At 32.0% G+C, this 26,856-nt stretch overlaps 2 protein-coding genes across 2 annotated transcripts in view; one reads left to right on the top strand and one right to left on the bottom strand.

The window, feature by feature from the left end:
- LOC140441240 (xaa-Pro aminopeptidase ApepP-like) overlaps positions 1 to 26,856 on the bottom strand; it is a 298,581-nt gene that overhangs the window by 145,073 nt on the left and 126,652 nt on the right. The window lies entirely within an intron of this gene.
- LOC140440585 (catalase-like) lies at positions 8,787 to 25,778 on the top strand. The gene is made up of 7 exons (XM_072530961.1): positions 8,787 to 8,895; positions 13,187 to 13,458; positions 16,806 to 16,979; positions 18,817 to 19,031; positions 19,094 to 19,396; positions 23,139 to 23,390; positions 25,032 to 25,778. Exons 1-7 carry the CDS (start codon positions 8,833 to 8,835, stop codon positions 25,268 to 25,270), a joined length of 1,518 nt encoding a protein of 505 aa, XP_072387062.1. The 5' UTR covers positions 8,787 to 8,832; the 3' UTR covers positions 25,271 to 25,778.

The raw sequence follows: 26,856 nt of genomic DNA, 5'->3' as shown, positions 1-26,856 counted from the left end.
CTATTCATCTTTAAAAAACATTTTCGATTTTTGTCGATAGGATACTCTGGTCAAGAGCAGATATCAAATTTTTACCCTCGAGCCGTCGAGTTTCAATCACTTCGACAAACTATTTCTAAATGTTACCTTTGCCATTATCGGATATTTCTTTGGTCTCGCATAATAAATTTATGCTTACGTTTGTTTTCTCTAAATCTTCCCATCCTTATGGAAATATTGCGAAATGCTTTACTCAGATCCACGTACAATAATTGTACTTCTTACATCCACGATTAACGGTTATTTTCTTTTCAGTAACCTATGTTATGCAAAATAAAGTGTTGATTTACCTACCTACTCTAAATCTTTAAATTTTTTTTTATCTTTAATCAAAATTCTACTGATTTAGATCGACATGGCAATGACTCCGTAGTTATTGTTGTCTGTTCCTTTAGAATTTTCGTTCCATTAATGCAACTTTGGAATAGTTTGGCTAGATTTTCATATGCTTATAGCTAGACTTAGGCAAATATGCAAATTGCATATTTTGCATATAATGCATAAAAAATTCAAAAATGTCAAATTCTGCATATTTTTATAAAAGTGAGCATAAAGTGCATATAATTTGAAAATTTGGTGTTAAGTATATATTTTTTTATTCAAACTTACAGATATCTCTAGGTAAAAATTTTTATTTTGACGGTCAGTTTCACTTTTCACTTTTGTTGTAAAATTGGAGGCGTTAACAACGTGTATTTCTAATTGTGTATAAAAATTGTGCTTTGAAAATGCCGAAAATAAGCAATGTTTCAACTTGGATAAAACCTTACAAAGAGGTATCTATGGATATGGATAAAGTTTATTGCTCATGTTGTGGCAAAACCGTAAGTACATACTTATTATTTTTAATTTAATTTAAAAAATTTACACAGTGGTAAAAAAAGATTTTAAAATTGAAGATTATGTTTACGAAAAGTACCAACACAAGGCTAGTTCGAAATAAATCGATGTATTTTTCTTGTTTCAAGCATTTTTTAAACTCCTTGCGATAAAAAATAGGATAACTATTTAAAATTCAAATCATTCAATAGTCTACTGAAAGGTCGCTAACATTTTTTTTCTAACAATAGCATAGTTTGCTTTCTTTTTGCTAAAAACAAAAACATATCATATATTGGACTTAATTAATTAAGTGCTTTTAATTTATGCTCACAGTATTTTTTCTTTAAATGTAAACAGAAAAGACCAAGGGCCTCTTGTAAATATTTGGGGGTTCTTCCTTCTTGTAAAGTCATTTCTTGACATTTTCAAAATTACTACACAGATTTTTATTTGATTTAATTTAAAGATTTTAACTGTTATGCAAAAACGGTTCATTTTTAGTTTATTTCTACAATCTTAGATTTTAAAAATGGGTACAACTATAGAATATTTATATTCTTTTTTAGATTTTATCTGAAAAAAATTTTTAAATAGATCAGCATGTAAGAACCGCGAAACATTTAGTTAAAAAAGTAAAAACCACATCCGGTGAAAAATATCAACATTTAGTGTCCAAGTGCCAGTTTCCAGTCAAGTTCCAAAAAACAAACCGAACAAGAAACTTTTAACAAAGACTTGTGTCGTGCATTAGTATCTTCTAATATACCGCTTTCAAAATTATCTAATGAAAACTTTAGTCCTTTTTTAAAAAAATATTGCAAACAAAACATTCCCAGTAAACGAACTCTAAAGAGAAATAGTGTCAATTTGTTATACTCCTCAGTTATTCACAACATAAAAGCCGAAATAGGTAATAATTACTTTTACATATATGTGGAGGAGACCACTGACTCGCCAGGAAGATACGTTGTGCACTTATTGATTGGTGTACTTAGCGATGAAACCTTTCCAAAATCGTATTTAATTTCCTGTAAGCAAGTGGAAAAAACCAACGCTCTAACAATATCACGGTTTCTACAAGAAGCATTATCAGACAGTTTTCTTCCTGCTGCTGTACCTAATGATAAATTATTGCTTATTTTATCTGATGCCGCACCATATATAGTGCAAGCAGGACAAAATTTAAAAATAATTTATCCAAACTTAATACATGTCACTTGTTTAGCGCATGGAATAAACAGAGTTGCGGAGGAAGTAAGAAAAAAATTTTCACTAGTTAACAGTCTAATAGCGAGTGTCAAAAAGTATTCCTGAAATTACCTGTAAGAATACAATATTACAGAGATATGCTTTCTGCTGTTCCACTGCCACCGCTACCCATTTTAACACGTTGGGTAACATGGTTGGAAAAAGCTAAGTTCTATGCGGATCATTTTGTTGATATAAAAAAAAAATTAACGTTTTAACGGATGATAGTTGCCAATCTTTATTGGAAGCTAAGCAAGCCTTACAAAATAACATCCTCCAACAGCAACTGTGATTCATAAAATCAAATTATAGTTTTGTCATATTTTTCTAAAATGCATATTTTCTAGATGTATATGCATATTTTGCATAAAATACAGCATATTTTTGCATAAAATACTGCATATTTATGCGCATATTTCATACTTTTTTATTTGCATATTTGCCTAAGTCTACTTATAGCTTAGTTGAGTCTTATTGAGTATTTTAGATCAGATGCCGTTAGATGATCACATTAAATCAGATAAGATGATCAAATTCGATGCCAGGTAGATTTTTCTATCAGAATATTAAATACTACGACTGAAAAATAGCTTCAGAATAATATTAAATAATGTTTTGACAATTTTATAAGAAATGAAATGTGTATACTTATGGAAATTATCTAGTTTAATACGGGACTAAAATTTAAGAAGCTGGGGTTTATTACTACAGTCAAATGTGTTGAAATTGATGTAGTTCATTTAAAAATGATATTGTTGCAAAGTTGTTAGTGGCATTTCAATATGTTTTAAATATGTCCTGAATATTATTTAAAATAAGTAAAAATTAAAAAAATAAATAAAGAACTATTTTTTTTTGGAAAATTGATGATTGGAATAAAAGGATTATCATTTTTCTTGATTTTTGAATTGCTCTGTAAGGAAAACGGCCGACGAAACGGATGCGTCATATCCACTCTCATATGCGCCGCTGAGCGTCGGATTTGAGATAATCCAGCGCCGCTCTATATCCAATTAATTTTCTCTGCAGCCGGAGTGTGGCAGGCAGATCAACGCTGGATTCGTGGTACAGGGAAGCAGATGTGCAAAGAGGATCAAATCCGATTAAAAAGGGGATAAAGCTGAATGAAATCTCTGGAATCTGGATCAACCGAATACTTTCAAAATTTTAATTGACTGAATAAAATCGTAGAACTTTTTATAAATTGTAAGCTGGTATATGCTTTATAAATTGTATATGTAGTTAAAAAAAATAATACTATACAATTTTTATCAACTAATACCTATTAGAATTTACTCACGATTATATATATATATATATATATATATATATATATATTAGAAGTGATTATTTCGACCAAAAAATAATTTATAAATACGTTCGAATTATCGGGTAAAGTGGTCTGTAATGAAAATCTTTCTTTTTTCTGAGACTCAATATTTCGCTATTTATTTAATAGCTTTCTCAGGAGTAAACTAAAACAATTTGAACATTACAAAAAATGGGGTACAAGTACATTTTAAAACACTCACAGAAATGAAAAGATTTTGCAAATAAAAACTGACATTGAAGTATTCAAAATATTGAATGTCAAGATTAAATTGTCTTAAGCAAGTTAGTTACAGCTATACGATAAAAAATTAAAATTATTTCAAATGTAAAAATAAAAATAACAATAAAAGAAACGTTAGAAGAATGATATTTCTTTGATGAATTATTAAGGTTAGTTGTTATTAAGATGAATGTTGGCTATTTTGAATATTTATAAATTTTGTTCAATATATTACAATATATGTTACTTAACTGTCCAGTGTCCGTTTTATAATTTAAAGTGTTTTTATTTTTGTTAATGTAATACATCTCAAGAAATAATTAACATTTTAATAATTTTAATTAATAATTTTACATTAACAAAAATAAAAACACTTTAAGTTATAAAACGGACACTGGACAGTTAAGTAACATATATTGTAATATATTGAACAAAATTTATAAATATTCAAAATAGCCAACATTCATCTTATAATAACAACTATTAAAACAACATTCAAACTTTACACACCACTTTACCCGATAATTCGAACGTATTTATATATGTGTATATATATATATATATATATATATATACAGGGTGAGTCACGCTCAACGGGACGGAGCCTACCGGGGAAACGGCTAAAGATATTAAAAATTTCTTTTGCAGGAATACGTAGGTTAGTACCGGCTACAAATTAAAATTTGTGAGATATATACAGGGTGTCCCAATTTGGCGTAATGATATAAACTTATACTTTTTTAAATGGAACAACATATATTTCACTTTAATTTTGAATTCTACTGAACAAAATAATGTTACTTTATTCAACATTCCCTATACCTATTTTTGACCGGTTTCGATTTATTTGGGTTTTTCTGAAAATGTACTATTCGCGAAATTAATTAATTACACAATATCGCATCAATTATAATTAACGCCTTTTTGTCAATTAATTTTCAAGTGTCCATGCTTTACATCAGAATAATTACCATTTGAAACTAATCTACAGAGTGTTCGCAATCTGAAGTGTCAATGCTGTACCATATTTTGTATAATTACTTTCTTAACTTAAATATGACACCCTGTATTTTACTTTAATTTTGAATTCTAATTAAAAAAATAATATTACTTTATTAAACAATCCCTATACCTATCTTTGAGAATTTTCGATTTATTTGCGTTTTTTTGAAAATGCACTATGTATTCTTGAAATTAATTAATTTTTATCACTTTATTACATAAAGTTCTACTCTAACTTAAACAAAAACCCTGTATTTGAATTTTGTAACAATTATTATAATCAAACTATTATAAAATTTTATATTAATATCTAGTATCTTCAAATCTATTTGCATTATGTTACCTGGAACATTAAATGTCATTAATTACATAGCTCGTTATTATAAAGAATGCCATGAAAAAACAAAAGTTACCTAGCTGTCAAACTAATTGTCAAACTATTAACTGTATTGCTTTCAATTAAATAGAAATGGCAGATTATTCAATTGAAGACCGAGTAAATATGATTTTAATACTGGGTGAATGTGATCAAAACAGTTTGTTAGCATCAAGAGTCTATGCTGAGAGATTTCCCTTAAAACGTCATCCTCGTAAAGAAGTATTTGACAGAGTCTTAACAAGGTTTCGTGAAACTGGCAGTGTTGTTTATACTAAACGAAAATTAATAAATCCGATAACTGAAGATGAAAATACCGAATTAGAAGTTATTCAATCAGTTATTGAAAATCCAAATACAAGTACAAGGACGATGGCCAGGGAGATTGAAGTAAGCCAAACTAGTATATGCAGAATTCTTAAAAAATATCAATATCACCCATACCATATTCAAATGGATCAGCATTTGTATGGAACTGATTTTGAACGTAGGTTAGAATTTTTTGATAAAATTTTGTTCACTGATGAATCTACTTTCCATAATAATGGACTCGTGAACCGACATAACTTTCACTATTATAATACGGAAAATCAACATGAATATAGATGTACTGATCGACAAAACCGATGGTCCCTTAATGTATATGGTGGAATAATAGGAGAACATGTGATAGGACCGTATTTTTTTAATGGCCATTTAAATGGACAACAGTTTTTAAGATTTCTACGAAGAGACTTTTGGATACTTTTGCAAAATATCCCTTTAAATTTTAGAAGAACAATGTTTCGGCAGCTAGACGGTGCTCCAGCACATTACACGCGTAACGTTAGAGAATATTTAGACAGAAAATTTCCCGGAAAGTGGATAGGTAGGGGTGGTGCTGTCAATTGGCCCCCTAGATCACCTGGGTTAACATCAATGGACTTTTTTTTTGGGGATATATTAAAAGTTTGGTTTATCAAACTCCACCTACAACCGCTGAAGACATGAAAACGCGTATTCGTAATGCGTTTGCAACAGTTACTCCAGAAATGCTAAGAAGAGTAAAACAAAATTTTGATCACAGAGTGAGGTTATGTATTGAAGAAAATGGACACCATTTTGAACATTTAATGTAAATTAATTTTTTTCTAGTGTGTTTTGTTTAACTTTATGTAATAAAGTGTAATTAATTAATTTCAAGAATAGTGCATTTTCAAAAAAACCCAAATTAATCGAAAATTATAAAGGATAGGTATGGGGATTGTTTAATAAAGTAATATTATTTTTTTGATTAGAATTCAAAATTAAAGTAAAATACAGGGTGTCCCATTTAAGTTAAGAAAGTAATTACACAAACTATTATACAGCATTGACACTTCGTATTGCGAACACTCTGTAGAATAATTTCAATTGGTAATTATTCTGATGTAAAGCATGGACACTTGAAAATTAATTGACAAAAAGGCGTTAATTATAATTGATGCGATAATGTGTAATTAATTAATTTCGCGAATAGTACATTTTCAGAAAAACCCAAATAAATCGAAACCGGTCAAAAATAGGTATAGGGAATGTTGAATAAAGTAACATTATTTTGTTCAGTAGAATTCAAAATTAAAGTGAAATATAGGTTATTCTATTTAAAAAAGTATAAGTTTATATCATTACGCCAAATTGGGACACCCTGTATATATCTCACAAATTTTAATTTGTAGCCGGTACTGACCTACGTATTCCTACAAAAGGAATTTTTAATATCTTTAGCCATTTCCCCGGTAGGCTCCGTCCCGTTGAGCGTGACTCACCCTGTATATATATATATATATATATATATATATATATATATATATATATACATACATGTAAGTAAGAAAAAACAAGTACTTGTTGACTCGTTTGGAAAAAATATAATTATGATTGGATGGGTTGGAGTCAATAAGAAGGGTATTAGATAACTACCTATTCTAAATATATAATTTTGTTAAAAATTCTTTTTTATTTAATAAGAAAAAAGAAGATTTATTTATTATTCACAGATACCTGAAAAAATGTAACAAGTATATGGAAAATTAAATTAAAAATGTGATATTTTGTTGGTTTTATGAATGAATTATAAAGAAATAATATAATTATAAATTTTACTTAAATTTTGAAAATTTAAACAAAAGATCAGAAATTCCAAATTTTCATGTTGGCAATATAATTGTCAAATATAAATTAAAATACACACTAGAAGTTGGCGTTCATGGCATTGAGGGTTATTTGAAATTTTCTATTGATTGCTATTCTAATTTATTTATAATTTATCAAAATTCTCTATCAAACTATCTCTTTTTTTAGTGTCAAAGTTTCGCAGCCGTGTGTCATGATTGGTAGTATAGACTGATAGACGAATGCTTTTTTCTTCAGGAGGAGTGGCATCTTCGATTTAATTATAACTCAATTTCTACCAAATATGCCTATTTAGGCCAGTTTAATTCTTGTGTTGATTTCTGGGAGGAAAAAGCCAGATTTATGTTTTATTGTCGCAGGTATACATACTCGTCTACTGTCTCAAGTGCAGTGTTCTTTATTATGACATCTTGGACATCGTTGTTTTTGTTTTTGTCAAGTTCATTCTTAGGCCAACTTCATTGCTAGCTGCATTTAGGTCGCTTATAAGTTCTTGTAGTTTTGCAGGATTATTAGCAATCAGAACGATGCCATCTGCAAATATTAGATGGCTGAGGTATTCACCATCAATGGATAGGCCTTTGTTCTGTCAGTTCCTCCATATTGCGTCTCGTTGTCGAAGGCCTCTGGTATTGGATATTCAGAAAGGAAAGTTCAGTGGGGAAAGTGTTTTCATAAATTTTATCTTAGCTTTTGATTGTCTGTATATATTTGCTAAAGTCTCTATGTACACTTTGTCCATGCCTACGTTGGTCAAAGCTTCTATTATTACCTAGGGACATATATAGAATCGAGATGCTTCTTGAAATACATGAAGGTTAATGCCATCGATATTTCATATTCTTTATCTCTAGTTATTAGTTCTCGAAGCGTATAAATATAATCCAGGCTACTGAATAAACTTTATTTCCACCATATAAAGAGACACGGAAGATGTTTCCCAACGATAGGGGAAAAGATGGCTCGGCTTTCTCAGTGAGGAAAGCTAACTCAAGATGTTTGTGTAAAATTTTAATAAATTTAAGTTTATATATAAAATATATAAAACTTGAAGGACAGTATAATTGATGCGACTTACACCCTTTTGACGTTAAAAAAATTGGGCACTTTGGACACACAACATTGGACTGTTTCCTTTCTAATGCCGTAAGCAAGACAAAAATGTCAATGTCGTCTGCTGCGAAATTTTGTCGTCTGCTGACAAGGGATGCGACTCAACAAAGTTAAACTTATAATTACCCTCTCAATGCATCAAACAAATAAAATTGCGTCCTCTAAGAAAACCACGCTAAGCCATAAAAAATGTAACATTTTCATGGACTAACATAGCACCAACAATGGACTAATATTTCAATGCAGTAACATAATATGTTTTTCTCTTATACGTTTACGATTTTCTTTTTGATAATCTATTATATTTAAATAAAATAGATTATATTGAAAATAAATTGAAACAAAATATTTAGATAGGTTAATACCCTAAAATTTACTTACTATTTGACCACATCGGTCATTGGCCCATGATAGTTTTTGATAAAATTTGGATAAATAAAACTATTGTACATATATAAAAGGTGACATTGAAAACAGGTTGGTAGATTTTGTTTTTAATCATCCGGTATAACAAATAGATGCCAAAATGTCTATTCCTAAAAGAGATATAGCTGCAGAACAGCTTTCAGAATATAGCAAAGATCATGAGGTAAGTAATACATATGATAAAATGTTTACTTAGAACAGAACTAAAATAAGAATATTTATTAATGCAGTTTCATATTACTACATATTTTTCATTCATTCATTCACTAAGCTTTACAATCCTTAGGGGTTATAGTTAACGCCATGGTGTTCAAAATCCTATTCTTGGGTGAGGTGGATTATTCCTCTATGTCATTTATAGCTTGCTGTCTGTCTTTGCTGCTTTCGTGTCTATTTTTCATTTTTTCCTGTCCTTGCACTGAACTTTCCAGTGTTTAACATTCAATATTCTTATATCACCTTCTACATCATCCAGCCATCATCTTCTAGGCCTTTCTCTACACCTGGTGGTGTAGAACCATAGTGGTGTCAAGTTAGTTATCCTTCTTAGCATATCTGACTGTGGACGTCTCTGTATTTGTCCTATCTGTTCTAAGCGGAGAGACTTCACGTATCGGACTATATTTTCTCTCTTTAATTGTTCTTAAATTTCGGCATTTGTTTTTATTCTTCTTTCTGCCTCTTATTACATTTGAGCTCAGTATCCTCATTATTTTTCTTTCAAATTTCAGTAGGCTATTTTTCTCTGTCTTGTTAATCGTCGTTAGTTCCATCTCATATGTAACAACAGGTCTAATTAAGGTCTTATATAGGTTCATCTTTATTCCCTTACTTAGAGTCTTGCTTCTTAGCAGATTTCTATTTATTCCATATGTTTTTTTTCCTTTCAGAATTCTTTCCTTTGTTTTCTTTTTCCGGTTTCCGTATTGGTACTATCAAATAGCTAAAGATGGATACAGTTTTAAATTTGTGGTTCTGTGTTATTAGATATTTCTGAGTTGTTATGTCGTCCTTTCCTATCGTCATGTATTTTGTTTTGTGATGGTTTATCTCCAGCCCTATTTTCTTTGCTTCCTTATCTAATTTTTCAATTGCTCTTATAAGTGTTCTCTTCGCCTTTGCTATGATGACTAGATCATCTGAATATGCTATTATCATCTTGCTTTATGCATTTGTTTACTTTGATCTCCTTAGAAGTTGTTCCGTTGAAACTTACCTTTGCCGTAGTATTCTTTAGACTCACTGTTATTATATGTCTCAATTTTTCTGGGATTCTAAGATCCTCTAGCTCTTCCATCATTTTCGTCCGATTAATAGTATTAAAAGCGCTTTTGAAATCTAAAAACATTACGTGCATTTTCTGTTACATTCTCTCGATTTTTAAATTATATGCTCCGCTATATGTATGATGGAATTAATTATCGATCTCCCCGGTCTGAACCCGACATCTTCATTAAATTTCGTTCTTTCTTTTAATTTCGTTTGTTTATTTCTTTATGCAATTCTCTTCCTCCGTATTTGATTTATTCCACTGCTATTTCATCTTCTCCTGCTGCTTTTCTGTCTTAAAGATTTTTAATTTCATTTTGTTCTTCTTCTTCTGTTGGAATGTCTGTTACGTTATTATCTTGTACTATTAGTCTTCCTTCTTCAGCGCATTGTGTTTCCTCCGTAGTGAATAGCATTGTTTCGTAAATTCTTCCCATATTCAGCTGATCTGTTTATGTTCAAATACGGTTTCTCCTTTTTGGTCTTTTAGTCTTCTTGTTTTAATGCTAGACGTATTTTTTGTTGCTCTGACTTTTTTGTAAAATTGTTTTCTTTTATAATTTTTCTTTTTTTTTTAATATCTTCTGGATTTTAATTTAACCAGTCATTTTTCTTTTTTTTATTTGTTCTGTTTGCTTTGTTTCTCGCTATTTTGTATTCTTCCCTGTTTTCTTCTGATGATTTGTTGATCCATGTCGTTCTGGCGAAATTTTTTAGTGTTCTCTCTGTTTCGCAGTCGTGATCATATCAGTCTTTATTTTTGTTGTTTTTCCTTTCCTATTACTTTATTTGGTGTTTCATTTATTTGTTTTCAATTCTTGCCATCTTTCGTTTATGTTTGTAAGTTGACTTGATATCTTGCTTTCCATTTGAGCGCGCTCATTTTTATCATTGTTATATTAGTATTCAACGAAATATATAGGCTTTTGGAATTGCAGACCCAAGTCGTACTTATTGTCGTTCCTTGTCCGTTATTTGATCAACTTGTTATCAATTATCACATTAATATTCCTTTATTGTAAAGTTGTCGTTCTTATAATTGGTTTAACTGAAGAAAATGTTTTTAGTAAAACATTTTCTGGCCATGCTGCTTTTATACAATAGTTGCAGAAAAATATAGGCAACATACTAGTATATCGCTGTGGTAAAGCTTTTCTGATGACCAAAGAACACTTTATCAATGATAATAAGAAATGTGTTTTTGACCAAGTCTTTCACACCCTAAATATTCAAATCTAGCGTAGCTACCTGTTACTAATTCAAAAGGAAAAATGCCTAAATGTGTGAACTAGTTACAGGGTAATCAGCAAGTTGTTGATGGACTCTATCGACGCTACTCATAGTATGTTGTAGTCTTGAACAATTTCCTCGCCTTTCTTCAGGAACCATTTTGGCATTAAGCAGCCTTGACAGCACACAAACCTCCCGTTTATCCTTGCATTTCATTACTATTGCCTTTTTTTTGAAACCCGATATCTTCATTGTCCTTAAGTTTGTTCGTTATTTTTGGTGGTAGACCCTTTCTTTGCATTCTAATAGTACCTTACGTATCTGTGGGAACTGCTAATAAAAAGTCAGTTAGTTCAGGGAAAGTATAAAAGTTGTCTGTAGTCAAACAGTGACCTTTCGAAAGTAGAGGTTTCATTCATATCATAACAATACGTGTTGGCAGTGAAATATTTTTATATTGTTCGTCAAACTTTTGTATCCTTTCCCGTATAAATGATGTTATGCCAAATATATCCAGAGGAGGATTCATACAGCATGTAGTTCTTTATACCAAATCGTGTCCTTTTGTTTGAAATGTATTGAATCCATCCGAGTCTGCCTTTGTAGAGAAGTAAGCTCTTGTTAATTGTTACATGCCTTTCCAAATTATACAAAGATTTGTACTTGCATTTAGGTGTTTATAAACTTCCCAGATCTTATATAGTTTCGGACTTGGGTGAGTATCTTTGTCGAAAGATTCATCATTAAAGAAATGCAGGTATTGCTTTATTTTGAGAAACCTTTTATATTTCATCATCTCGCGGAAAAAAGGCATTCCAATTATTGGACCAATAAAGCCAGTACACTGGTTTCTTACCAAGCTCTGCGGTAATATAATTGCAAAAATACTCGCCTTTCATCCCTATCCGTTGGTGTCCATTTGTTCTCTTTTATAACTCTGCGAATACCTGATCGGCTTTTCTGATTAGCAAAACGATTTGTTCCTTGAACAATTTTGTCCACTAGTCCACCAACAAAGAACATATTAAAAAACTCAACGTTATTTTCAACATCGTGTATATCGAAATGACTCTCCGATTTCCCAGTAAAAGGAAACCTCGATGGAGCCGGGCCTGGCCGGTCTACATGCACCCTAACCCATTGCTGGACTGCTTGAAGTAAACCGGTTGCACTGTCATCATCTTCATTGGAATCTCAGTCACTTGATAACATTTAATTTTCTGAGGTCATTTACAAGCCCCATTTCCCCTTCCACCGTTTTATTGACGCCATAAAACCTTGTGCCAAATTCTTCTTTGTGTTCCGTGCTTGTTTTCAAGCGTTATCGTCGTACGCAAGCTGATAAAATGTTTCTCGGTCGGCAGCTATATGAAACAAATCCTGACCGTTCGACATGTCTATTGTCTAATATTACGCAGCCAGGACTATTCCGAGAGCCTAACTCGCAAAAACGAAATAAATCGTTTAAATTCCCACTAAATAGCTCAAAACGAGATATCTCGGGTTGCTTATTTTAGATACAACAAGTGCAAGACGAATTATTTCGGGATAATTTCTTAAGGGGTTAATGATATAATAAATAATTTAAATATTTTCCCAAAATATTGGAGAACTACTAAAAAAAATAATTTTCTTTAGGCATTTGTAGAAAATGATCTTGATAAAAAATATTTAATCAACGAGCTGGACAATGTTTTAAAGCTTTTTTAGATTTATAGTGTACAATAATGCTAATACAGTTTTATGTTCAGTACTTTTTATTTTGACGTATGCGCTGATTTAATATCTTCTAGAAACAAATGTCGGTAATTCATTTTACAGAGGGCTGCGTATTATGCAACAGAAAGCATGTTTGTCTTTTATATCTAAAATTCTGTCTGCGTTGATGGACTTCACAGTCAGTCATCGAGTTGAAGATAGATTCGTAAAGAGAAACGACGTGATTCTTTTTTCAGAATAATAAAGAAAAAATAACCAACACCTGGGGTGTTTCTGTTCCTGAAAAAGACGCCAGTCTTACGGTTGGATACCATGGACCTATATTGTTACAAGATTATAATCTAATCGATGAAATCGCTCATTTTACTCGAGAGAGAATCCCTGAACGAGTGGTCCATGCAAAGGGCGCTGGAGCTTTTGGATTTTTTGAAGTAACTCATGATATTACAAAATACAGTGCCGCTAAGGTGTTTTCAGAAATAGGAAAGAAGACTCCAATAGCTGTAAGGTAATGTAATAAGTTTTTAATTTGACAAGTTTGTTATAATGCTAAAACACACAAAAATGAAATTCTATAGAAACTGGTTTTTGAATACAAGGTACATTGACACGTTTTTTCTAATACATAAATAAGTTATATTGCACTGCGCTAGTCCCGGAACCCACTGCGCATCCGCTGAGAAAAATATTCTGATTCGTTTTTTTTTGCAAAATCTTACTAAAAGAGGACCCATTTTGACAAATTTGTATGTCGGCAGGTCCAAAAGTGCGTTAAAAATTATTTAAACAATTTTTTTTTTACATATTGCAAAAATCGGTATCTTTGCCCCAGAAAAAGTTTTGTTATGATTTTTGGATCATTCTGAACAAAAAATATTCCTTATAAACTTTTTCTAAGATGTGCCGTTTTCGAGTTTTAAATGATTTAATCACCGTTCAACTCTTGATAATTTAGTGCTATAACAAACACAAATAGCTTCCGCTATTTCAAACAAACAAGATCTGATCGCTACTGTCTTTGATATAGAAGGAGCTTTCGATACTATCTCGCGCCAAGCCATTCTTGAAAAGCTTCGTCAATACAAGATAACAGGAAATATTTACTCCTTCATAAAAAACTTTTTACAACAAAGAACGTTTAAAGTAAAAACAAATGGGGAAATTTCGGCGACATTCGGGCAAAATAATGAAGTCCCACAAGGCTCAGTACTCAGTTCAACACTATTTATTCTTGTAATAAATGATATTTGTTCTAGTATTTGTCGACCAGTCAAGCACTTAATATATGCAGATGACCTTATTTTATATTGTCAAGGAAAAAGTACAATTGCCACATGCAACGTGCTCCAAACCGCTGTAAATCAACTTAGCGAATGGTCCAAAAAAAACCGGATTAGCTCTTTCAACGACTAAATCAAAATTAATGCGGTTTAGCAGAAGACCCTGCAGCCAAAGTCCAATTATCGCCCTTAATGAAACTCCATTGCAGCTAGTTAGTCACCACAAAATACTTGGTTTAACGTTTGACAGTAGGCTAACGTGGAAACAGCATATTAGTGTATTAAAGGGCAATGCAATGAAGAGACGTCTGATGTAATGGACCTTTGGAAAATTACAAAGATTCCCACTAAGCCTAATGTGCCTTTATAGTTCCACTATCTTTGGCTATTTCCTGAATAATAAATCCTACTCCCTTTTTAAGCCATTCTCGTATAGTTTTAGGAGTTTTAACTCATTATTTTTCTTTTGACTCTTTCTAAGGTTTTCTTGGAATGTCTGATAATTATCTTGTTCCGGTTTAACTGTGGTTATCGGCAGACTTACTTCTTCAGCTACATTTTCTTTTTCTTCAAGCTGACACTGGCTTGGAACCTGTAATTCATTCACAGTCGTTTTTCATTCTGCAAAATTCTGCCTGTGGAACATTGTATTAGTACCCTGGAGATAGACAGTATAATTTTTTTTTCAAATGTATTAGCTTTGCTACTATAGATTCTGCCCCTATGTTGAGTGCTGATGTAACCCCTATATTGGCGATTGTAATGTGGAATGTATTACAAATTTTAAATTTCTTGGATCAAGATATTTTACTATAAAGATCGTATGCTTCTTTGCTTTGCTTCGGGAGAGCTTCTTTTTCCCGTTGAATGGGCGCTCTCCTTGTCATTGAGATTGCGCCCTCTCAGCTTGACTTATCATCGCATCCCACAGAACGATACTTAGTTTCTGAACACCCTGGTTGTAAGAACATGATTAATAAGTAGCTCCTCTAGTACGGTTTAATACTTAGTTCTCTCTCTCTCTCTATCGCTCTCTCTCTCTCTCTCTCTCTCTTCAATCCTAACCCCCCAAAGGGAGTGTAGTGGTCGTGATATCGTGTATTGTCCATCTCCAAAGATCTCAGTCTCTGATCATTTCTTTTAACTCATGCATAGGTCTTTTGCATATTCCTGTAATTTAATCGATCCATCTTGTTGGAGATATTCCTCGTGATCCTCGGCCTCCTACCTTTTCTTGGTTAATAAGTTTTTCCATGTTTTGTGTGTCTGCTCTCATAACACTCTCATAACAAGATTCACATCCGTATGTCAGTGTTCATAATATTAAGCAGCTGATCAACCTCATTTTTAGAGTTTGTGAAATTTAAGAGTCCTTCTATATTGTGCCCACCTTTCCTGCGGCAACTTTTGCTAGATCACATTTACGTTTTATTTCTTCCTCTAGTAACCCTTTGTTTGTGATCAATGATCCCAGATATAAATATGAGCTCACAGCATCAAACCGGTCATTCGTGGTTATGTGTGTTTGATTGTTTTGTATTCTATTCATTATCCTGATCTTTGTCGTTGATATGTTTAACTACAGACCAAATATTTGATTTTCGTTTTCAATCAGTCGTATGAGATCAATTAACTCTTCTTGACTATTTGCAAGAAGAGCTGTATCATCTGCAAAACGTAGGTTGTTTATTTTTCTAACATTTATTGAGATGCCCTTTTCCCATCATTCAAGCGCTCATCTCATAATATGCACCCCATATATATTAAATAATTGTCCTTGTAATCTTTGTCCGATACCTTGTTTTGGATCAAAATCGTTTGAGTGTGTGTCAAGCACTTTAAGCACTACTATCAGTAGTGTGTTCATATAGTTCAGTTATAAGCGAAATTATGTGTTGTGGTATGCCTACTTCTTTATCTGCCATAAGTGTTGCCGTTTGACACCGTCGAACGCTTTGCGATAATCTGTTAAACAAATGTATAGTGAGATATTGAATTCCCTAGATTTTTATATTATTTGTCTTATGTTCAGAAGATGTTCTCGAATACCTCTATCTTTGGTAAATCCAGTTTGCTCTTGGGGTATCTCTCTTTGTAGGAAAGTTTTCAGTCTCTCATTGAATATGTGTAGGATTATTTTGCTGGTATGTGAGATAAAAAAGATGGTTCTATAGTTGTCGCATTTATGGAAGCTGCCTTTTTTATGTATTGTCGTTATTGTAGATTTTGTCCAGTCGTCAGGGCATTGTTTAGAATGCCTTATTTTGATACAGAGTAAGTAAAGCAATTTTATTGCGATTTCTTCTGTAACTTTGAGCATTTTTGCTGTTATCATATGTAAAACTGGTGCTTTGTTATTCATAAGTTTACTTATCGCCAGTTTTATTTCATTTTTGAGTATCTTAGGTTCTTCTTCGAATTCCTTAGGAGTTTGTTGAACAAGTTCCTGGCGTTGATCATCTTTATATAGATCCAGTTATTGCTGTAAAAATAAAGTAAATGAAACGGTTTTTATAATAGTAATACATCGACATGTAATTGTAAGAACGAGTATTTATAAAATATTTTATTTAAGGTTTTCACAAGTAGCTGGAGAATTGGGCTACCCAGATACGATTAGAGATGTTCGAGGATTCGCTATTAAATTTTATACCGAAGATGGTATATGGGATTTGGTGGGAAATAACTCACCAATATTCTTTGTTAAAGATTGTGCTGTGTTTCCTAGTTTTATACATGTTATGAAAAGGTAAGGGGCTTCTGAAGCAATGAATAAATATTTACAAAATAATCAAAGATATTTCGTTCTTAATTTTAACATATTCAGCATATTTTAGAGACTTTTTATTAAAATTATTTTTTTTTATTTTTTTTTAATAATCGTAAATGTTTTCTCTTTCTAAAATGAGCAGATACATTAGGTTATGGACTTTTGTTGTTAAATTAAAGAATGCTTCAGGTCGTCAGTCCATCTGGTTGGTGGGCGTCCTCTGCTCCGTACTGCTTCTTGCCTTGGTCTCCGCTCGACAATACGTTTTGTCCATCGGTTGTCTGATAATCTGGCGATGTGTCCTGCCCAATATCATTTTGGAGAACGCAATACTGAGTGGAAATATGCAAGGAAGAAAAGCACCATCAAAATGAAATGAAGTTTTATGGATAGAACAATAAACAATGAAAACAAAAAGATACAATTTGATATTATAGTGAAGAGCATAACAATGTATAGCAGCAAAGTATGGCCATTAAATGAATTAATGAAAAAATACTAAGAACTGCAGATATGGATTACTGGAGAGTCACGGCGGGTCAATTAAGACAAAAATGATCAGACATGATCAGAAATACGGATCAATCAATTAATATAGCACCAATATAGTACGCAGAGAACTTTTATCACAGAATCCCAAAAAACGTGACAGAATGGAACCCCAATGAAGAAAAAAAAAACAAGAAGAAGACCATAAAAGAAGTTGGAATCTGTTGAAAATCTGTTAAGAAAGAAATAAGAGATAGATAGAGAGGGACGTCCACTGCCTCAAATGTCTCCTAATTTGTTTAAAAATCTTAGACAAACAAATATTATTCACAGAATGACAGTATTAGATTTTTGTTTTGATACAGTGCAGCAACAACCGTTGATACGTATTTCGACCTCCTTAAGTCTCTTCAGAACGGTATAGTCACTGCTCTGAACCAAAACAAAAATCTTTCCCGTCCTAGACAATAGTTATTAAAATAACTATATACGGACGTAACTACGCCATCTAAAAACAAAAAGAGAAATCAAACGATTTCTACTTAGCGAAACCGAATTCAAATCTTAACCACTGTGTTTCCTAAAATTTGCGAAACAAACAGCTGGATGAATTACTCGGCAAGGGAATCTAAAATTGCATTCCACAAGCCGTTCATCCTAGTCAAAATTCGTAGTGAATTCAGTTTCTCGTACTTCCAACGAAGTAAATAACAAAACAGAATGACGGTATTAGATTTTTGTTGCCGAGTAATTCATCCAGCTGTTTGTTTCGCAAATTTTAGGAAACACAGTGGTTAAGATTTGAATTCGGTTTCGCTAAGTAGAAATCGTTTGATTTCTCTTTTTGTTTTTAGATGGCGTAGTTACGTCCGTATATAGTTATTTTAATAACTATTGTCTAGGACGGGAAAGATTTTTGTTTTGGTTCAGAGCAGTGACTATACCGTTCTGAAGATACTTAAGGAGGTCGAAATACGTATCAACGGTTGTTGCTGCACTGTATCAAAACAAAAATCTAATACCGTCATTCTGTTTTGTTATTTACTTCGTTGGAAGTACGAGAAACTGAATTCACTACGAATTTTGACTAGGATGAACGGCTTGTGGAATGCAATTTTAGATTCCCTTGCCGAGTAATTCATCCAGCTGTTTGTTTCGCAAATTTTAGGAAAAACAGTGGTTAAGATTTGAATTCGGTTTCGCTAAGTAGAAATCGTTTGATTTCTCTTTTTGTTTTAAATATTATTCAATAACAAAATGCTTAAAAAACAAATATCACTACAAAAAAATTTTACTTTCATAAAATTTTAATAAATCATTATTTCAGAAACCCTGTTACTCACATGCGACCTGATTATGATATGTTTTGGGATATGATAACTTTACGACCAGAGACTACACACACTTGCTTAATATTCTTTTCTGATAGAGGAATTCCTGGTAGCTTTAGAAAAATGCATGGATTTGGCACTAATACTTTTGCTTTCGTTAATTCACACGGCAAATTCTTTTACTGCAAATTTCATTACAGAAGTGAACAAGGTAAATATAACAAAATTTCTCTTTAAACTACAACTAAAACATTTGGCTGATTACTATTTTAGGTATTGAAAATCTTCAACCAGAAAAAGCACAAAAACTGGCAGGGGAAGATCCCGATTATCACGTCAGAGACCTTTACAATGCTATAGAAAACGGAGACTATCCATCTTGGAAATTCTACGTTCAAATAATGACTCCGGAGCAAGCTGAAAAAAGCCCGTACGATCCTTTTGATGATACTAAAGTTTGGTTACATTCTGAATATCCTTTGATACCCGTTGGAAAATTCACGTTAAATAAAAATCCAACCAACTATTTCGCAGAAGTTGAGCAAATTGGTTTTGATCCTGCTCATCTTATTCCAGGTAATTAGATTTAAATTTGTCTGATTTATGTTTATAACCTTGATAAGTCTGCGATAGTTAGAATAAACATTTTCTCTACAGTAGATTATACATAATCATAATATCAGTATTTGAATTTCAGCTGTTACTTTCACATTGTAACTGGACTTAATTCAAAAATAGAGGATTTGTGTCTGCTATTGCGAATTTGATATCATTTTCATAACAGAATTGTGGTTAACTGCCTTTGTAAGTAAAAGTGAATTGTTTTCATCTGCATACTTAATTTTTAGAAGCGATCGTGATTTTAACGATACTCGTCTTATCAAAAGAGGTGGTTCTCTTATAGCAGGCAATAATGACTTCAATGTAACTAAATTAAAAATGGATACAAATAATGTTTGAACATTCATCGATATTGCTTTTACATTCGGCATACAATATTTAGAACAGCTCTTACAGTAGGGCTCCTGGTCTGTACAGAAAAATGTAAGCGGGTATGGGGTAATACTGCAGTTTGGTAGCATTGGTAGTGTGTTGGAAAAATCGTGCCGGACATGATTCTGATAAAAAAGGCATTAAATCTCGGAAAATGTTTTCAGTCCATAATAATAAAAAAACCTTTCTCCAATTTCCGGCTGAGGACTATTTCAGGGGAAACATCATTACAGGCTAGAAACATTAGGATAGAGTTTTAGAATCTTGGAAGTCTTACATTTAATAGTTTGGAGTTGATAAATGCGCTTAAAAGAAGGAAAGTAAAAATTGCTTGCATTCAAGAGATTAGGTGGAAAACGCAAAAGAACTAGGTGAAGGATCTTAAGTTATCCGCATATCAGCCAAGAATATTCGTTCACTACTATACATCAAGAAATTTACTACCAATGTCTTTGTCACTGAATATATCTCCAAGTACAGAGGAACCTATCTAAAACTTATCAAAACAGCTAAAAAACTGTATTATCAAACACGTCTGGGAAGCTCTAAAAATGTTGCCAAAGAAACTTGGTCCATAATAAACGATCTTCGAAATAAAACTAACACAGCTCAAACATTTTCTCTTCCAAACTCTGAAAATCTAAATGAATACTTCAGTAATGTGAGTAAAAATATAACATCAACTATTTTGCCACAACTAGATCCTATTTTCTATCTCCCCAATTCAAATAGGTCTCGAATTCATTCTTTATAAGACCAGTTGATAAATCTGAACTGATCCAAAAAATCAGTAGTCTGTAGTACTGATGGACTATCCTTATAAATTTTCTTAAATATCCCAAAAAATGTGTTGGAAGTCCTGGTCTCACTAACTAATGATTCAGTCATTATTATTCCTCTTCATAACAGTGATAAAAATTTTTCTGTCTGCAACTATACACATATTGCCTTACTACCGGTCCTATCAAAAATTATGTCCTTTCTCTTTAAAAACAACAGTTTATCACAGTCAGTTCGGCTTTTTATCTAACAAATATACCAGTGATGCTATGTTTTCTGTACTACATATAGTCTATCAAGCACTCAAAAATATTCTTTACACTGCCACTGTTTTTTGTGATTATGCCAAGGCTTTTGATGGTGTAAATCACGACATTTTGATAAAAAAATTAAATTTCTACGGAATTCAAGGTATTTCTTTGAACTGGTTCCAAGTTCCAATTTTGTACTCTAGCTACAAAAGCATTGTATGTGGAGTACTACAAGTTTGAGTATTGGCTCCTCTACTCTTCCTTATCTTTATAAATAACATCACTAACTTAAAAATCGATAGAATAATTTTTGTTTTGCTCATAATACCAGTATCACCTAGAGCTCTAATATTGCAATTCTTCATGTAAATATAACTTCTGATCCACTTAAAATAAAAACCTGGTCCGACTCTAATTTACTCTCTTTGAATGTGGATAAAACAGTAGCATTATCCTATAAACGAGCTCTTCAACCCTTGCTTCTTATTTACAGCCAAATCAGTATCGTTGATTCTGTAAAATTTCTTGGCGTTTTTACAGACAGCAATCTTAAATGGTCCCTTTATATCGATTTTTTAAGTAAGAAACTAGCCTCAGCCTGCTATGCAATAAGATTGGTTTTGAAGGAAATCAATTTAGCATCTTCCAAAATAACATATTTTTCTTTGTTTGAGTCTCATCTTCGATATGGCCTTCCTTTTTGGGGGTTCCAGTACAGCTGCCCAATCTGATGTTATTTTTAAACTACAAAAAAGAGCAATATGGTATCTTCTTGGCCTGAGTAGAATAACACATTACAGGAGCTACTTAAAAAATCACGGGATTTTAACTCTTCCCTCTTTATATATTTTAGAAATTTTTTGCTTTATTCGTAAACACCTACTTGTTTTTCCAGCAAGACCTAATCATGACTACTCTACCAGATGGTGAGTACCAATAACGTCCATTGAGTTAGTAAATAAATCTATATTATATTCGGCAAAAAAATTATACAACCATATCCCTTTGCAACTTAAATCTGCAACTTCTTTCTTTAAATTCCGGTAAAATGGCAAAAGCCTATCTATCTGAAAGACCATATTATTCAGTGAAAGAGTTTCTTAACAAATAACTGAAAATTACAGTACGTTTATGTACAAGTACCTAGAGTATTTTGATGTATTTGACTGTATTATATTTTATATTGTTATTGTTATTTTTTTGTCTTTTTGTAAGCTTTGTCCATAAAATTGTACAATGTTCAGTGACAATAAAGTATATTTCTATTCTATTCTATAACACTAGAAATGGAGTTGGTATAGTTGCTGATAGTGAAATAAAAGATAAGGAGTTAGAAGTTGTAATAACGGGTGAGAATAATGTCAGTGAAATTTGTACTTAATAAGAAATTATTGGATGTTGTGTGTGTGTGTATGATCCTTCAATCGGCCTGGATGAGAATGAAAGAAAAGCTTTGTATGATGAATTTGTTGGACACGCAAACTAAATTTTGGAAAGTTAAAAAGAAAGAGGTATTTGAATTTAAATTATTTTGAGGAAATGAGGAAACTGATATAATTATTAATATACTTGTATGTGAGGATTTCAGTTGTTCTTCTTTTGTATCTGATACAGACGACAGATACCGACTAGTTTTAAAAATTTGTTATTCTGTGTTAAACATAAGAAATTGTAGTAAAATTAAAAACTGAAACAACAAACTATTGGATCTGATTTTCTCTAGTTTTTCCTGTGAAGTTTACAGGAGCATTTATCTTCTAATCAGGGAGTGTGATCATCATCCCTCACTATCATTTGTGTTTTTAATTTATTACCGCATTGATAATATTTCTGTTTTTAATATTGTTACAAAAAATATAATTTAAGAAAAGCAGACTACAATAACTCATACAATAGATTTCTTGAAACAGGCTGGACTACATTAGAGTTAAAAAAAACTTCAAACGATGCTTGTTCAACTTTTTATAATATTCTAGTTGATGCTTTTAGGTAATGTTTTACCTTTGCATAGCGCTAATAATAACTAATACCATACACAATTTTTAAGGAATATTATAAAAAAAATATTAGAAAGCAACATTCTTCTTCTTAGCTTGCTTTACAACTCTATGAGACCACATAAGACAAATCAGTCTACGGTGCTGAGAGAAATTTAATTTTTTCTATTTTATGCATTGTTTAAGGATTTTGCGAATTGTTTACTGATTATGGTCATTTGCAAATAAAATATTCAGCACATAAATTAATAATTAGAGTATTTTAAAATATAGTCAACGATATTAAATAATTTTTAGGAATTGAACCTTCACCTGATAGAATGCTCCAAGGAAGGCTCTTCGCTTATGGTGATACTCATCGTTACCGTTTAGGTGTAAACCATTTACAACTGCCTGTAAACGCCTCCTTTAAGGCTTCTCATTTCTCTAGAGATGGCCATTCTACGCTACATAGCCATGGTGGAGCCCCTAATTATCATCCAAACAGTTTTCATGGACCTAGAATCGATAAAAGAGCCAAGGCCTTAAGTCCCGTAATTCCTTTAAGTGGTACGTATGTTTTATACTTGACAATACAGTAATACCCCGAACTTCGCGATAGGTGGGACCGAGCGATAACCGTGTTATCTATAATATATAATATATATCTATATAGATAAGTCTAATTGGCGTAAGTCGGGGTATAATTTCGTATATGTATTTATATAAATTATTTTTAATTTGGACCAAAAGCCAAAAAATTTACGCAAAAACTGTTTATTAAAAATTTAGAATATAAAATCGCCAATCGAAATTATTTTGATGTAGAAGACTTTATAAAATCTAACAAAGTAATTTGACCAGTAAAGAAATTTTTACTCCCGCAGAATTTCCCATAGCAGGCTAATAATTTTTGTTATTCATTGTTTTGTAAGAGAAATGCTCTTTGTTGCAGTCTATATTTTCTAAAATTTGTAATCATTTTTGAATTAAACTGAGGTCATCAGTCAAATTTCCAACCATTACTTGATCCTCTCTTTGAATTGGATCTAAACACTTATGCTCTTGAATGTCTTGCTCTTTCTCGTGCATTTCTATAAGTTCATTAATTGTCAGCTCTTGTTTTTTTATAATCCAACAGTTCGTCAATGTTATCACTATCTACTTCTAAATTCAATTCACAGTTTTTCCAGACGCCATTTAACGTTTTTTGTGACATTTCATTCCAAGATTGTCCAAAGATTTTTCCTGCATCTAAAACGTTAAATTGTTTTCAAAAGCCTTTAACAGTGTTGAATTTTTTTGAATGATTTAATGACTGCTTGATCCATCGGTTAAAGTAAGCTGGTTTATTAGGTGGCAAAAATGTAACTTTCACATGTGAATCAAAACTAGTTATAGTTGCAGGAGGATGACCTAGTGGGTTGTCGATGATTAGCATCATTTAAATGGAATTTCTTTAGATTAACAATAAAGTTTAAACAGTCTCTTTATTTTTAATGCTTTTGGATTTTTTGAGCGATAAACTAAAAGAGATTTTAACTTACAATCACCAGCTGCATTCGCGCCAACCATCACTGCCAATCGATCTTTGGCGGCCTTAAAACCTGGAAAGGTTTTCTCGTTACGTGATATAAAAGTTCTTTTAGGTTTCTTCTTTCCAGAACATATATGGTTAAGTGATCTCCCCAGCATCCTCTTTTAATCTCTTAAAAATCAGCTTAGCTTGGGAGCACACTGTGTTCTAATCAATAGGACAATTTTTCACATTTACTTAATTATCACACCATAATTATAATATTGTTTCCATCTCGACGATAATACCGTGACGTATACGATTACGTTTACCATGGTTGAATTTAAAGATTGCGCACTTTTCACAGCTTCGAGAATTTTTCATTGCAATCTTTATCCTGAATCGACTAGTTTTGAAAATCGCATAACTCTGGATTAGCGTAAGTCAAGGTATTACTGTATTACAAATACGTGTTGCTATTCGATATTACTTATTAAAATAAAATTGCACTATAACAGAAAGGAAATGATTATGATTCTAACCAATATTACCCAAAGAAAATTACGATGAAAACAAATTTGCGTACGTTGTTTTGCTCTAGAATAGTTTTGATATTTTCTTTAATAATTTCAAAAAATATGTTTTAAGTATTTAAGGGTGACTTTAAAAGTTTAAATAGAACGTTTGATCCACAGGTGAAGCAAAAAGGGTCGACAATGGCAACGATGACAACTTTACGCAAGCAAGACTTTTGTACCAAAAAGTTATGAAAGAGGATGAACGGTCGAGAATGATAGACAATATTGTAACTTGGCTAAAACCTACGAAAGAGGAGCTGCAAGATAGAGCTATTGACATGTTTTCTAAAGTGGACGAAGATTTCGGTAGAAAAATAAGGCACCGTTTGGGATCTTCACCGCATATTAATTTGTAAAAGGTATTTGAATTTAATTTGGTAAACCATTTGTAGTCTCGGTAGCTCTTATATGTGTGTATTCTCCTATGGTGTCAAATAATGTGATTTTGATTAACACCATAAACAGAACAACAAAAAGTTAAAAAAAGCAAAAAAAAATAAGTTAAACCACTTGGTAGTAAGTTGTTCATAACATTATGTTGTTTTTTTATAGTACAGCTTACCTACACTTAACCGTACAGCATCAACATCCGTGTTATCTTATATCTGTGTATTTGATGATACACAACAAAGAAATGTGCATAAAAACAGCTTAAACTAAAGAATTGACTACTGTTAAGCAAAAAAATACCATTTATGGTACATTTACCAAAATATGTTCAAATACTTCTCTCTCAAAGAGTTTCAAATTCTTATTGTCACAAAGGATCTTTTAGGTTCTATTCATCATTATAAATTATTGAAATTGAAATATGTAACATTGTAGTACAAATAAATTTAAGTAATAAAATTTTATTTAATTGACTACTAACGTTTAACTTAATTAAATAGGAACAAAACAAAATATGTAATGAGAGTTAAAACAGGAGAATATGGTTTGGTAGGTAGAAACGCCAGGGGCGATAGGCAGAGGTGATAGGCTCGACTTCTTCCACCAAAACAAAATGGTAGCCTCAAATACATACTTTAAGTTACCATTAATATTACATACTTGGACAACGCCGCAGTAGACAAAATCTAATATAGTTCGGAAGTAGATTGATTATAATCATGAATGTGTTGCTTGTGTGAGTCCATTTCAAATAATTAAAAGAAATAAAATAAGATTTACTCACAATCAATTGAATTTTACTACCAAAACGACCGGTTTCGCTTTCTACACTTTGTATGTAAGCATCTTCAGGTCAAACCGTTAAACCTTACTTTGTACCGTTTGACCTGAAGATGCTTTGCAAAGTGTAGAAAGCGAAACCGGTCGTTTTGGTAGTAAAATTCAATTGATTGTGAGTAAGTCGTATTTTATTTCTTTTACCTATTAAATTAATTATATTGTTACATGTCTTTAAAATACTTAATTCAAACACCAACTTGTTTACAATACTTTAACACAGTGACCACTCTCTCTTCAATCCTAACCCTTCGAGGGAGTGAAGTGATCATCGTGATGTCGTGTGTTGTCCGTCTTTAAAGACCTCTGTCTCTGGTCATTTCTTTTAATCATGCATAGGTCTTTCGTATATGCCTATAATCAAGATCTATCCATCTTGTTAAGTATCTTCCTCGTGATCTTTGGCTTTCTACCTGCCCTTGGATAATAAGTCTTTCCATGTTTCCTGTGTCTACTCTTATATCATGTCCAAAGTATTTTAATTGTTTGAGATGGACTTTGTTGGATAGCTGTTTGCTGACTTTTAGCTCATTTAAAATTGGAATATTTGTCCTGTGGTCGGTTCTTCTCCAACAGAACATTTCAGTGGCGTCTATCTTTTTTCTTTCGGAGGGTCCAAGATTCACATCCGCATGTCAGTATTGGGAATTTTTAGAGTAACAGCAAACAAATTAGATATGGTAATAGCCTGCCAAAACAAATACCCATTATTAGA

Source organism: Diabrotica undecimpunctata, chromosome 5, assembly GCF_040954645.1.
Source record: "Diabrotica undecimpunctata isolate CICGRU chromosome 5, icDiaUnde3, whole genome shotgun sequence".
Taxonomy (NCBI): Eukaryota; Metazoa; Arthropoda; class Insecta; order Coleoptera; family Chrysomelidae; genus Diabrotica; species Diabrotica undecimpunctata.
The sequence above is the reverse complement of the archived record's forward strand: the minus strand, read 5'-3'. Positions and strand labels throughout refer to the sequence as shown.

What these genes read in the sequence shown, in the direction of transcription:
- LOC140440585 (XM_072530961.1), top strand. Translation starts at nt 8,833, where the DNA reads ATGTCTATTCCTAAAAGAGATATAGCTGCAGAACAGCTTTCAGAATAT. An exon ending in AATATAGCAAAGATCATGAG is followed by an intron (nt 8,896 to 13,186) that starts GTAAGTAATACA and finishes TTCTTTTTTCAG; the next exon opens with AATAATAAAGAAAAAATAAC. An exon ending in TCCTGCTCATCTTATTCCAG is followed by an intron (nt 19,397 to 23,138) that starts GTAATTAGATTT and finishes AATAATTTTTAG; the next exon opens with GAATTGAACCTTCACCTGAT.